Source organism: Solanum verrucosum, unplaced genomic scaffold (assembly GCF_900185275.1).
Source record: "Solanum verrucosum unplaced genomic scaffold, falcon-dt-bn FXZP01000023.1, whole genome shotgun sequence".
Lineage (NCBI taxonomy): Eukaryota > Viridiplantae > Streptophyta > Magnoliopsida > Solanales > Solanaceae > Solanum > Solanum verrucosum.
Genome location: NW_026019842.1, coordinates 369763 through 384042, shown reverse-complemented (window position 1 = coordinate 384042; position 14280 = coordinate 369763). Strand labels below are relative to the sequence as shown.

Below are 14280 nucleotides of genomic sequence, written 5' to 3'. Positions count from 1 at the left end.
ACACTTAAAATACTCTAAAAGTGCAAGAAATATAACTACTAAAGTGTAAGTGTGAGTTTGTAAAAAGGGTCAAAGTGAAAGAAAGTGAATGAAATGGAACTTTTAAACCTGTAGCTTCTGACCGTCCAGTTTCTGCTCATTCGACGATGTTAGTTTATCGCTCATTCACTTGGCGAAACGCCAAATGTCTGCTTTCCTCACCGAATATAACAGAGTTTTCAGTTCAGGTGAGCAATGCATCGGCGGTCATTATCGAGATCGCCAATTATAGTGGCGATGCACCGACAAAATTCATACTCTGCCGAGTTTTACAGACTCAACCTTTAATATGCATTACGTCAATTGGTGGGAATGATCGAGTACGCTGAAATTGTCGGCGATCCGTCAAACTAAACTGTTGCTCGCCCCCATACATCTTGTCAATCACTTTCCTTACTCAATCTGTACAAACAACACACTATTATTTTATTAAGCTAACAAAAATCGAGTAAATGGTTTTGGGTTGCCTCCCAAACAATGCCTTAGTTAACGTCGCGGCACGACGCAAGTTAATCTTCAGACCTCAGTCTTGGGGTTAGCCATATTATCACTAGGCAAACCCCCTTGTTGTCTCGGATTGAGATGAGACGAGATATGACCCATTTGGGTCTCTAACTGTTTAATTAAAACTGAATGAGAGGTGACAATCTGGTTGAGGGTAGACACGTCTTCTTTCATACCTTTTAGCATTTGGTCTGACCCTTCAAGTTTGTTTAGAATATGCGAGAGCATATCCTCAGACCTACCACCTTATGAATCATTGAGCATCTGACGCTCTTGGGGAGGCACATATCTATCATTCTCCCCATCCTTCCAATTTGGATTACGGGTCCCTCCACTCACGATCTCGATCCTTCCAGCCTTCATCTCTAGCCCATCCTGGACTACCACCCTGCCTTGGGTAGTCTGAGCGGTAGCCCCGACCTTGGTTAGCTAGAAAATTCACTTTCTCGTTATACATGGCTTCAAACTTCATCTCCTCAGGATTCTCACCTCCAATTCCCACAGCATTGACATCATGGGCCACAGCCCCCATGACGTTCGTAGATAAAATGTCAAGCTGTGTCATGATCTTTGCCATGGTTTGGTCTCTCTCATTATCTTTCTCAACCTGTTCCTTAGATAGCTGAAATGTGACCGGTGAGACCTGGTCTTTGCGGGTGTACCACACCCTGTTGATAGTTGTCATGCCATCAAGAAGTTGAGATGCTACTGCATATGGTTGCTGTATTAATCCTCTAGGTGAGAGTTGGTCAGCTACACATTTATTTACCGAGTCTAGACTTCGATAAAAGTATTGAAAAAGCACATTATCAGGTAGACCATGGGTTGGGCATTGTAGCACCAATTTTGTAAACTGGAGCCAAGTTTCATGTAGAGGCTGTCCATTCAAACGCTTGAAGCTTTGGATGCTATGCCAAATAGTCATCATCTTCGAGGGAGGGAAAAATCGCAAATTGAATGCGGTGACCAACTCCTCCCACGAAGTGATCGAGTTACGTTGTAACTCAGCTAGCCACTTGCACGCCTCCCGTATCAATGAGAAAGGGAACAACCTTAATCGAACCTACTCCTGCGAGATATTTTTGAACGAGAATGGTCCACACACATCTACTAAGTTTCGAAGATGCTCATGTGGGTCCTCATGTGCTAATCCACTGAAGAGTCCCTTTAGTTGCAAGAGTCGCAACATGGTCCTCATTATGTGGAACACCATATTTCCCTCTACTGGAGGTAGACGGATGACTCCAACACCTCCCATGAGATGTGGATCATTGATTTTGGGCTCTTGGACATCGTTGAGGTTACCGATGTCGTCTTGATGGCCCACCTGGGTCCCGTTACTAACGTTAACACTCATAATATCTGAAATGTTTACACAATCAATCAAAACAAAACTAAAAATTAAGTTAGTAAATTACAACTAAAGAGAACAAAAATTCTACTAATCTAAAATTCTCAAATAACAACACTCCCTGGCAGCGGCGCCATTTTGATGGTTATCGTGACCAACAAAACTAACCTACGGTACGAGTGTCTATGATCAACGATAATATAGTAACCCGACTAAAGGTTGGTGTCATGTCCCAAGGGAGTGGTTTTGAGAATTAATTGAAAAATAAAATTTAGTTCTAACTAGTCATAGCTAAAGACATTAACGAGTAAAATCATAGTAAATTAAAGGGGGTGACACAAAAGTGTCAAATATCGATTTGGGGTTTGGTCACAATTAGTAAAAACAAAAAAAATAACAAGAAAATCAAGTATGGGTAAGAATTCTTGGGGTGTGACAGCAATACAAGTTGAGATAAGTAGTTGGGTACATGTATTTGAAAGGAAATTTGTAAGATAATAGTGACTAGGCTAAGCTTTAAATGGTTATAAGTTGCCTATCGAGCAACGTACCCTATTTAAAATGCGTTCGTCTGGACACCCATTTGCTGCATGAAGACCAGCCTACGCCTTACCCCACTCACTCTCTCGATCTGAATGTTAGGATATAAGACTAGGGCTCACCCTCTCGGGCTGAATCTCATGTCGACCCACTCCTTAGGCCATCAGTCTAGTGGTCTTGGTTTCGCGACTTTCCTCTCAGGAAAACCAAAAACACATGGGCGGCTTTGTATTTGCAACTACAAACCCTTTAGGTTAAACCACAACCACTAGGTGAAATCACCATTAAACTACATCTAACCTATCAACAAGCAAGACCCAACAATAATATCAACACATATTTGCTAAATCACATGGGTATAAGAAATGAAACCTTTAGGCAAAGGAAGAAGAATGGAGAAGACCCACTTCCAACTTGGGGAAGACGAAATCCTTCTTTCTTCAAGTCTCCCAAAAACCCTCTCCAAACTTGAGACAAAATATCCAAAAAAGTACTATTCTATTATGAAAATTAAAATAAATGTTCGACACCTCTGAAAAATTAATAATAAGTTTAGTATTTATAGACTTCAGAAAATAGCGCTGACGAATCTTTCGGCGAATTTAGTTGATGCCCCCGAATGACTCGGTGACTCGCCCTTCTTCTGTTTCATCACCGTTTCATGCTTGCCTTCATCTTCTTCACGTTCTGGACCATTGGGCGGTATAGTGCTGTTTTTCAAAAATATTCGACGAAGCATCGACTGCTCCTTTTATCGCATTTTTGATCCTTTTCCTTCAAGGCTTCGCGTACCGGAACAAAGGGCGGCGTGAATCCCTTCGGCGTATCGCCAAGTGTGCTTGGCGATGCTCAGGCTTCAGCTTCTTTGTTCTTTTCATGATTTTTGTTCCTTTTTGCGCCTAAGTGTCCATGCTTTCACTAAAACTTCAAATACCTGAAACTTAAGAGTTTTCATCAGATATTTAGACAAAATAAGCATTCGAGGACACTATTCTTTTCAAAATAAAGCCCTAAATGAGTCCAATTTGTGGACTCATCACCACTACGTGGAGAAAAGAATTTCAATACTGAGGAATAGGTCCGCGTCGCGGACCTTGTACCTATTTTTTGTTTGATTTTTTCTTCCTTATTTTCTAACCCCAATTCGCCTAAATTTGATTCTTTTTCTGAATATCTCTTTAGATTAAGTTACCCAATACATGTACACAAGAATATAATCAAACATAACTCTAAAATCGACACGATTTTCTCAAGAACTCATCAATCTCATCTAAACTCAACAACGAAAGACACTTTCAAGAACACAATTCAAGAAAACCAAACTTTCAACTTTCTAGAACAAATTTCGCTGAAATAAACATGATTGGCATGTGGATGAACAAACTCAATACTATGGAAGCTTAAATACCTCTTAGGGATCAAACCCATGGCAAAAATTCACAACAAAACTCAAGAACCTTGACGAACGCCTTGATCCTTTCCTCTTTTCTATTAGTTTCTTTTCTTGAACTCTCAAATAAAACCCTAGCCATATATTAGGATTATAAAACTGAAACTAATCGGATTAGACCCTTAAAAACATACTAAAAATGAATCAAATTTGATTGGGTAAGGAAAAGTCCAAAATATCCCTTACTATTTTCGGGTAACTTTCCTTAACTGGACAGCTTGACTTCAAAAAGGCATATCTCACTCATCCAACCTCGAAACTTAGCAAACTCGATAGCGCTGGAAAGATAATTCAAAGACCGTTCATTTGATATCTTGTAGCCCACTAAACTCATCTTGTACCGAAGGTTATGGTCGTTTGAAGTTGACTCAGAACTTAAAGAAACTTAGGAATGATTTGAATGAACTCTCTTTAGTTCTTTTTGGAACTCAAGGTGCTATATCTAGTGACCTTAACACTTAGGAAAATTGTAAATTCCTTGGTAAAATCTCAGTCACTATCGAGTCTTAGTTTGAATTCTGGGGTATTACATGTACGTATAATATAGTGTACGAAGAAATCATTCAAAAAGCATTCACCTAAAATCCTAAATTCTCTATCCTTCATAAGCCAGACCTACTAAGTCTAAAAGGCTACCAAATGTCTCCCATAAAAGTTATAGCAAGACTCTACATTGCACAATAAGGTTAGTAAAGATTATATCAAATCAACTCTAAAATTATATATGTCATGCAATAGAAATGCATTTCCATTTTATCCATGCTTTACGGTAATATATGCTTTCGCCTTCAAGTTTACATATTAGCTATACATATTCTAAGTTGATACTTAGTAAAACACAACCCCTCTTCTTTCTAAGACGAAATGATGGTTGTGTCTTCAGGCATCTGACAATTTATTAGATCATTCCTACACAAGTAAATAAACTTCTTATGTCCTTTTCAATTCATTATTTTTGGATTTTACATATTCTCAACTTATTTAACTAAATTTTGAGCATCTATATATTTGACATACGTGGGTAACATATGGACTCTTAAGTACGCCAATTTTGTCAATATTTGGGACAACTGAACTGTTGATGGTTCGCAAATTGACTACTTAAGGTGTGATTTTGACCATCATATGGGTGGTGCTCGAGAGGGTAAACGAGAAACCCGACTCTACGAACCCAAGGAAAGGAATATCAAATAGCTATCATTATAGGTCCATTTTCAAGGAGGAAAAATTCATTGACCTCTTTTCTATTGACTGCAGTATCATTATAGTTTGTTTGAAGAATAAGTGATGATGAAATCTCCACTTCTTCATTTCTACAATTTGCTAACTATAACTGTCATCGAGCCGTGTTCTCTTCACTGTTGATAATATTGGTGTCCTTTTTTATACTCGGTAACTTTCTTTAATTTTTGTAGGTTTAATGACATTTGACAAGAAAAATATGTCATTGGATTTTAAGTGGTTGTATAATTTCTTCGCCTTTAAGGTTATTTTGTCCAATTCTAGTATTTTTCCCTCTTTTAGTTTATCGAATTTGTTAGATTCCAAAAATTGTTGCGTATACGGTAAATATTTAGGAAGTATATATATAGCTCTATAGGGACTTGTGTCCGTGTATGTAAGTAAAATTACGTTATCAATTTGATGATTTAATTTTCCATTTGGATATGCAGTTAGATTCTAATGTTGATTAATATGTTTATTAACACAAACTAGTATGTGCTTATATCACAAGGGAGACTTCCTTTTAATACAAAGAATTATTTGTAAGGTAAGTTATTTATTTTTCATAGAGTGCAAGTTTAGGTATATAAATAGCAAACAATCTCCATTTTTAACATATCTTATTCATTTATCAGAAAGCTCTGCCTTCATTGTACTATGTCTTTGCTTCTTAAAGCACCTAATTAAGAGAACCAAAACAAATAAGTATAAATTTCTTTAACATGTGATCCATTCACTGTATTACTTCAAAAACAATGAATAGTTGATGGATTTATACAATGTCCCTTCACTTACACTACATAAAAAATGAGCTTTAGCGGCAATTAATTAACAATTGCCGCTAAATATGTATTTTTAGCGGCAATTAGCACTCTTTGTATATGTCCGTAAACACTTTAGAGAAATTGGATCTAATGGCACTTAACTAATGACAGTAAAGACTTTAGCACTCTTTATTAATGTGTCTATTTATTGCCACTAAAAGTTGTTTTTGTTGTAGTGTTACTGTTTGTCTACTATACATTGGAAGACAATAGGGTAATATTGTATTCATTTTGTCCCTATATAAGATGACATCGTTATGTCGATTATTGTCTACTATATGTAATCCATACATTTTGTAAATATAAATTTGATTTTCTATTGAGATATAGCAAAAAATTCAATTGATTCCTAATTAATGGTCAACTCTACACGGGTGGAGTAAAGGTGCAGTGAAGGTTACTAGCTTTCTTGTTGAGACTTTCACTGCACAATTATTCAATTAACTGCATGTTCTTCACTAGAGAAGAGGAAAATATCATCCATGATGCTAATGCTATACTACTTTTTCTACCATACTCACGAGATGACACAAGATTTGATGACGGTGTTAGGAATCCATCGAATACATCTATGTCTTGGAGCTGAATTACGAACACAACACCACAATATACATAGCACTGAAAATTGTACTACACCATTGTGCCATATTCACTGGTAAATAAACACGTGTACTACACATGTCCTTCTACCTCCTCCATTTTCCCATAACTGTGCTTTGGCTCTTACGTCATTTTTTCATCTTTCCATCATCTTCTACTTTTGTATTATCATTCTCCCATACTCACTGTTGGCGAAGAAAAGGCTTTTAGAAATTGATGGAAAAATAGAGAAGAGTAATTTGAGTCCCGAGCTGCTGCCTCAATTTTGGTGATGAAATTTCACATTTAACTTCTAAAATCGGAGGTAATTTTCATGCTAATTTAAATTTATGTAGTTTTCCTTTTAGTTTCCGAAAATCTTTCGAACTTTTGGCGCTCTTCCTTTAATTTATTTTGCAGATACGTGTACTCATTACTATTTTATCTCAATTTCGTAAATGTAAGATTGTATCAAGAAGAATTGAATGAGAATACAGAATGACTTTATGAGCAAAATTCTCAATGGTTAGTACTATATGACAGTAGGTAGTCATTTTTGGTGATCTTCCTCCTTTTTTGGCTGCCTTGATGTCCCAAAATTTGCAAGTAAACTAATATTTTCTTTGAGTTAGTTTACCTAAAACAACTTTAGCATTAACCATACAGTATTAGCTAAATAAACGGTTTTATTTTTTCCTTCCTATGTAAATCCCACTATCCATTTGCAAAACACGTTATTCTATGTTATTATCCTACTACTATGTGGCTCTCTGGTTCACAATTATGTCCTACTCGGAAGAAGAACATGTATCTCTACCTAGCACTAACAAGAGGAACATTAAAAAGGTCAAATCGTTGCTAGCGAGGTAGAAATGAAACCAACATTTTTTGAATCTAAATCTTCAAGCAGCGGTATCTCAATTGAACCACCCATGCTAATAAAGAAGCTGTGAAAGGTTAGTCGAGCAGTATGCAACTTTTTCAAGTTTCTGGGCTGCCTCACTAATTTAGATTTTGCGTCAAGTGGATATACTACACTCAATTAGGTATATTGTATTATACTGTCGTCTAAATAAATGTTCAATATTAAGATAACTATCACCATAAAACTAAAACATTTTGGCTATAAAATTGTAAGTTCTGCTTCAGTTGCTTGACGTAGTCATCCTGCAATGAATTTATTATTTCCCATATAAGGGCTACTCAAATGGTGTTTAGTCAAAGACCATTTATGTTTTTGATTGGCAACAGTGATAGGTGAAATACCTTTTCTATATATTTTATTTGCCTTGCGAAATGAACACTTTTATGCTTTTTTTTTTTCAGTTTAGAAGGAGAAATATGGGTCCTATTTTGTTTAGTTTGTATTGAATCCTTACGTACTGCACATATAATTGAATGATACCTCTGACATTGTTATCGCTTCTACAGGGTGTGCAACTATTCAGTCAACGATATGTCCCATCAATTTTTCCCTCCAACATCATTTTCTCTCGGTTAAAATAGGTAATAGAAGTGTGTGCACAAACAGGTAAATGTTGGGCCTAGGAACAATATATATATATATATGTCTGTGTGTATGTATTATAGGAGAGATGATAGCGCGTACATGTCAGCGCTACAATCAATCTCTATTTTTTTACTTTTAAAATATCAATTAATTACTTATTGATTATTAATTATCTATAATAAAATTAATAATAAACTACAATTTATTTATTTTTTAAAAAGATAATAATTTAAAGTAGTTTCAATTTATTTATTTTTGGAAAAAATGTGACAATGTTTACAAACCATATAAAGGATTTAAAAAGAAACAAAAAAAAAAGAAAAATATAAAACCCAACAAATTTCACGTTCATTTAATGTCACGACCCAAGCCTACACCTGGGATATGGCCGCCACTCAAGAACCATTGTTATTCCCCAAGTGAACCCTCATCCTGGCTGACTACAAGCGGAAGACAAACTTGAACATACATAAGCATCAAATTGAAAGAAACGTTTAAAACTGTTTATTGAATCTCAAAACTGAACTAGATATACTGCGTATGAAACATAAATTTTAAATAAAATATCTGAAACTAAAAGACTCTCCAAAACTGTCTATCTATAAAGCCTTTACTATCAAGAAAGGATGTCGGGACAATACTCACGACACCTCAAAAATACTAACTGGAAAGTAATTCTGAAGTCCGCTGGAATACAAGAAGGCTCACCAAAGCTAACTGGAGTGTAGAATGATCTCAACGAAGCTCCTATTGGTAATCATGAACACTTATATCCGTATCATTTAAGGATGCAAGTCGAATGACATCAGTACATGGAATGTACGAGTATGTAATATAGATGAGTACACAAATAACTGAACTGAATGGATGAAAGCAACTCAACTGAATCAATGCATGAACATGAAGTGAAACCCATTTAAGCTTTACAATAAAATATACACTGAAAGCAACATGAAAATAATATACTTTACTCGTGGAGAATTTCTCTAACCGAAAATCATTACTGTGAGCCTAGCAATGATACCTTGTGGGGGGTATAGGATGATATCGTGAGTATGGATCCCTCTAATTAGCCTTCTGAGAGGTAGTTAGGAGTCGCATGAAGAATCAATGCTATCCTATCCTACGCTGGCTACGTAGTTCTATGTGACTTCCGAATCATAAAAGAATCTAACCCAACTCGGTGCTCGATACAACTCCCAAAATAATTAATATAACTTTTTGCTCAATTCATCCATTACAAAAAATGGACTTCTTACATTACTTGAAATACTTTTCAAAACATGAGACGTGTTTACCTTCTTGAAAACATGCACTTATGAACTTATCTTTCAAGTCCAATAATATATATATATATATATATATATATATATACTCTTAAGTCTTTATGAAATAGAACCTTTAAACTTTTTTCTCAAAACTCGTCTTTACTTCCTCAAAATCTCAGTTTGAAACTCAAGTGTTGAATTTGAAAAACTTTCAACAATTATAACTCAAAATAAGGTTCATGCTGAATTATAGACATGAAAAAATCAACTCAAGGATCTCAATAACAATATGAAATCTCAATACTTAGGAATATAATTTTTTAAAAGAAACATGAACTCAAGAACTCAAAATCAACTTATCTCAAGAATACTCAAATCTAGGGAAAGAATCCTAAATTACTTTTTCAATGATCTTAAAGCATAAGTAGGGCATTAGGACGAACTAGTACAACACTATGATAGCCTTACATACCTGCAAAAACAAGGTTTTTGAAGAATCTTGAAGAAGAACTTGATTAGAATCCTTGAAACCATAGCTTGAAGGAGAAAAATCAAAAAAACCTTTCTTGAGATTCTTGAATTAGTTTCTTGAAATCTCTATGGTCAAGATTTATGATTTCTATAAGTGATTCATAATTGTATTGAGGAATTTGAGTTGGAAAGAATGACATTCTTGGAGAAAAACTTACCTTGAAGAAGAATCTTGAAAAATATGGAATGACTCTTGAAAAAGATTGAAAGAATCTTAAATAGTGTTTTGCCCTAAGGTTTGAGAGAGAAGAGAATGATGGATTAAAAGATGGAAATAGGATTGTTTAGGGCTTTATAGGAGTTAAGAAAATTGGTTGTAAGGTTTTCCTAGTGGTAAAAGGAGAAAAAAAATCACCTTATTTAGAATTTTCCCGCAGCTAAAACGAAACTGCACTACACCAGTTACTAATATGGTCATAACTTTTTACTCAAAAATTGAATTGTTGCAAAATTGGTGGAGTTTAGAAGATAATTCAAAGAGCTTTAATTTGATAGGTTATGGGCCACGTAACTCTTTATATTCTAAGAGATGGCCATTTTAAGTTAACCTAAGTAAAATGTTATGTCAAAACTTAATCGGTAAGGAAACTTTCAACTTAACTTTATGTTAGGAGTTTTTAGTGACCTTAATTGATATCCAAAATCATTCTCACGCTAAAAAATTTACCTTAAAACCTAAGAAAAATTAAGAGTCACTCAGTATGACCTTATAAATAATTCAAGAATTGTTTGGGCTTAACTTGAAAATTTTTGGGGTGTTACATTTAACTTCCCATTTTTCTTGCCCACTATGTTTACAAACCATATAAAAGGATTTTTATTTTATTTTTTAAAAAAAGACCAAAAAAAAAAATATAATATAAAACCCAACAAATCCCTCGTTCATTTGACTTCCCATTTTTCTTGCCCACATTTTAAGATTAAAAAATTAAAAACTTTTCAATCTGAATTTTATATATATATATATATATCTCTGTATCTATATCTATATCTATACTACTTTAAAAGCATGAACTCCTAAATAGAATGTTGAATTACTATAATACCCCAATTAAAAAAACTCAATTTATTTTATTTATTAAATTAATTATTAATATTATATTAAATGTAGATACCATTTCATATTAAAGGGTTGTGCTTTTCTCAAAGAGATCTGACTTTTTCAAAGGGTTGCAACTTTTTTGACGGGTTTTGACATTTTCGATGAGTTGTGAAATTTCCGAAGGGTTGTGATTTTTCAAAGGGTTGTGACTTTTTCAAAGGGTTGTGACTTTTTCAAAGGGTTATGTCTTTTCCGATGAGTTGTGACTTTTGCAAAAGGTTGTGATTTTTCTGATTAGCAATGACTTTTTCGAAAGGTTGTAACTTTTTTGATAAGGAACAATTAGCACCTGTTCATACTACTATTTGTTAGCTATAAATAAAGGTTTTCCTCTCACTTTTAAACTACAATTTATTTTTTAAATGTCTACTCTTCTTCTTCTTAAAAAATCTCAAGCTTATTTGCAATAGTTAAGTAAGTTCAAAATTCAACGAAATTCGAAATACCATATAAGAAAGAGTTGGTGAACATATTGTAGCAAACTATTCATAAATTCACACTCATATTTTTTCTTACGATTTCCATGAGCTAATAGTGACGAAAAGTTGTGGGAAAGATAATAATAATATACAAAATAGGAAAAAAGTCACATGATTTGGGTAAGATATTTCTTCTTTCGTTTTTTATTTTTTATTTTTTTACCCTCAAATGAAGCAGTTTCTTTCTAATTTTGCTAAAACAACGGCCATCAATGTTGTCCATTGAATCAGTAGTTTTGATGTTAAATCCACTATTTTAAAAATAGATTTTCACTTTTACTTATAATATGATAATATAGACATAATAATAATTATTTTTAATATATATGTAAGTAAAAATGAACAAAGAAATTAAAGTGTTGGTGACAAGAGATTTTAATCAAATGGAACACTATTGTCACGCCCCGAGGCTACATCCTGGACGTGGCTGGCACTCAACAACCATTGCTGGCCCCAAGCGAACCCTTGGTCTGGCTTACTAACTCAGCGGAAGACTATATGCATATTTATAATGATCAAAACTTAGAATGTTTAAAAGTCAACATTCAACTTGGCCAAAATGGCAACCTCAAGTCTCAAAAACATAAGCCAATAATAAAGTAGTGACAAATGAATTTAACTAACTCACTGTCTGTCTATGAAGCCTCTAAACAACTGAGATGGATGTCAGGACAGGCTCATGACATCTTAATGAACTAATAATAAAACTGAAAGCAATAAAAGGAGTGCTCTGAAAGGTAATGAGGCTCACCAACTGACTCTTGAGTGCTCACTTGATCAACAATTCGCTGGATGCCGATCCTAGTTACCTGTGTCTGCATCATAATAAGATGCATGCCAACTGGCATCAGTACATTGAATGTACGAGTATGCGAGTTGGAATGCTACACACAACATAGGCTTGAAAGGAATCTGAAGAACATACCTAGCCCAACTCAACTCAACATAACGGAACTCATTTCAATATAAGGCAGTTTAAAACAAGTGCAATATAAAGAAAAGTTGTTTAAACTTAACATAGCGTCTGATAAAACCCTTAACTTGGGTGAGGAAAACGTGGGTAGGCCTATTGGGGTAAGGAAAAGACCAAAATACCCTTTCCTTAAATGGATGAAAAGCATTAACTAGAGAGGCTTCACCCAAATAACCATAACTTCTTACTCAGAGCTCAAAATTTAGTGAACTAAGCGGTGTTGGAAAGAGGACTCCAAGACCTTCGATTTGATATCTCATAAGCCACCTAACTCTCTATGTGCTAAAATATATGTTTATTTGAAGTTTACCCATAATTAAAACTTGATGGTAGTTCGAGGTGTTACAATATCTCCCCCTTGGGAACATTTTTCCTCGAATGAGATCACACTAATTAAAACAGGGGTGGGAAGCATCTAACAACCCCAACCCAAGCATACAATATGCAATTAACATACTCATCATATGAACTTAAAAGTACTTTACAGAGAGTTAGTACCTTGGTTTGGAATTTCTCCGGAAGGAAAGAGATGTCGGTATATCTTCTTCATATCCTCCTTAGCATCCCAAGTACCTTCCTCAAAAAATTGATTCCTTCATAAAACCTTGACTGATGCAACCTCCTTGGTTCTCAACTTGCGAACCTGATAATTAAGAATTTGAACGGGCATTTCCTCATAAGATAAGTCGTCCTTAATACCAATGTTCTTAGTAGGTACTATAATGGAAGGATCACCCATGTACTTCTTCAACATAGAAATGTGGAATACTAAATGGACTGTTGCTAACTGTGACGGCAGCTCCAACTCATAAGCTAGATTGCCAACTCTTTTGGATATCCTATAAGGACCTATGTACCGGGGACTGAGTTTTCCCTTCTTACGAAATCTCATGACATCCTTCATAGGTGACACCTTCAAGTAAACCAAATAATCAACCTCAAACTCTATGTCTCTCCTCCTAACATATATATAGAATTTCTAATAACTTTGTGTTTGTTTTCAACCTCTCTTGAATAATTTCACCTTCTCCATGGGTTGATGAACCAAGTCTGGCCCTATCAGCTCAACTTCACCAACCTCAAACCAGCCAATAAGAGATCTAGATCGTTGCCCATAAAGAGCCTTATAAGGAGCTATTTGGATACTGGAGTGATAGCTATTATTGTAAGCAAACTCTATGAGAGGCAAGTGGTCATCCCAATTACCTTTGAGTCTATGAAACACGCCCTAGACATATCTTCTAGGGTCTGAATTGTCCGCTCTTCTTGACCATCAGTCCGAGGATGGAAAGTAGTACTCAGATTCACTTTCGAACACAAACCTTTCTGGAAAGATTTCCGAAATTGAGAGGTGAATTGTGAACCTCTATCTAGAACAATGGGCACATGAACTCCATGAATTTGGACTATCTCTTGGATGTACAATCTGGCATAATCTTCTGTTGAATTAGTAGTATTCACTGACAAGAAATGGGCTGATTTAGTCATCTGATCTACAGTCACCCAAATCAAATCATGTTGCCTACGAGTTCGCAATAAGCCAGTGATGAAATCCATATTGATCATCTCCCGCTTCCATTTCGGAAAAGCTATATTCTGAGCCTCACCACCGGGCATTCGGTGCTCTACCTTTACTTGTGGTAATTTGGGAACTTGGGAATGAAATATGCAACACACTTCTTCATAATACCCCACCAATAGACCTCTCTCAAGTCATGGTACATCTTTGCGGAATCGGGTTGGATTGAATATCTAGAACTATGAGCTTCTTCTATGAACCTCTCTTGGAGCTCATCCACCTTTGGCACACACAATCTACCGTGATACCTTAACACACCATCTCTCTTTTTTTCAAAAGACATCACTTTTTGCTTATAAACATTTGCATTTAGCTCTAGCAAAAAGG

At 35.2% G+C, this 14280-nt stretch overlaps 1 protein-coding gene across 1 annotated transcript; it reads right to left on the bottom strand.

Annotated features, from left to right (window-relative positions):
- Positions 1 to 12969: 12969 nt before the first annotated feature.
- On the bottom strand, positions 12970 to 13991 carry LOC125816351 (uncharacterized). The gene is made up of 3 exons (XM_049495950.1): positions 13581 to 13991; positions 13399 to 13497; positions 12970 to 13287 (listed from the first exon to the last, which is right to left on the bottom strand). Exons 1-3 carry the CDS (start codon positions 13989 to 13991, stop codon positions 12970 to 12972), a joined length of 828 nt encoding a protein of 275 aa, XP_049351907.1.
- Positions 13992 to 14280: the final 289 nt, after the last annotated feature.

Excerpts from the sequence above, each read along its gene's own strand:
- LOC125816351 (XM_049495950.1), bottom strand. The coding sequence starts at position 13,991 with ATGCCCGGTGGTGAGGCTCAGAATATAGCTTTTCCGAAATGGAAGCGG. Across the intron at positions 13,498-13,580 it reads CGTGTTTCATAGACTCAAAG|GCTCTTTATGGGCAACGATC; the intron begins GTAATTGGGATG and ends GCTCCTTATAAG. Across the intron at positions 13,288-13,398 it reads TTCATCAACCCATGGAGAAG|GTGTCACCTATGAAGGATGT; the intron begins GTGAAATTATTC and ends GTTTACTTGAAG.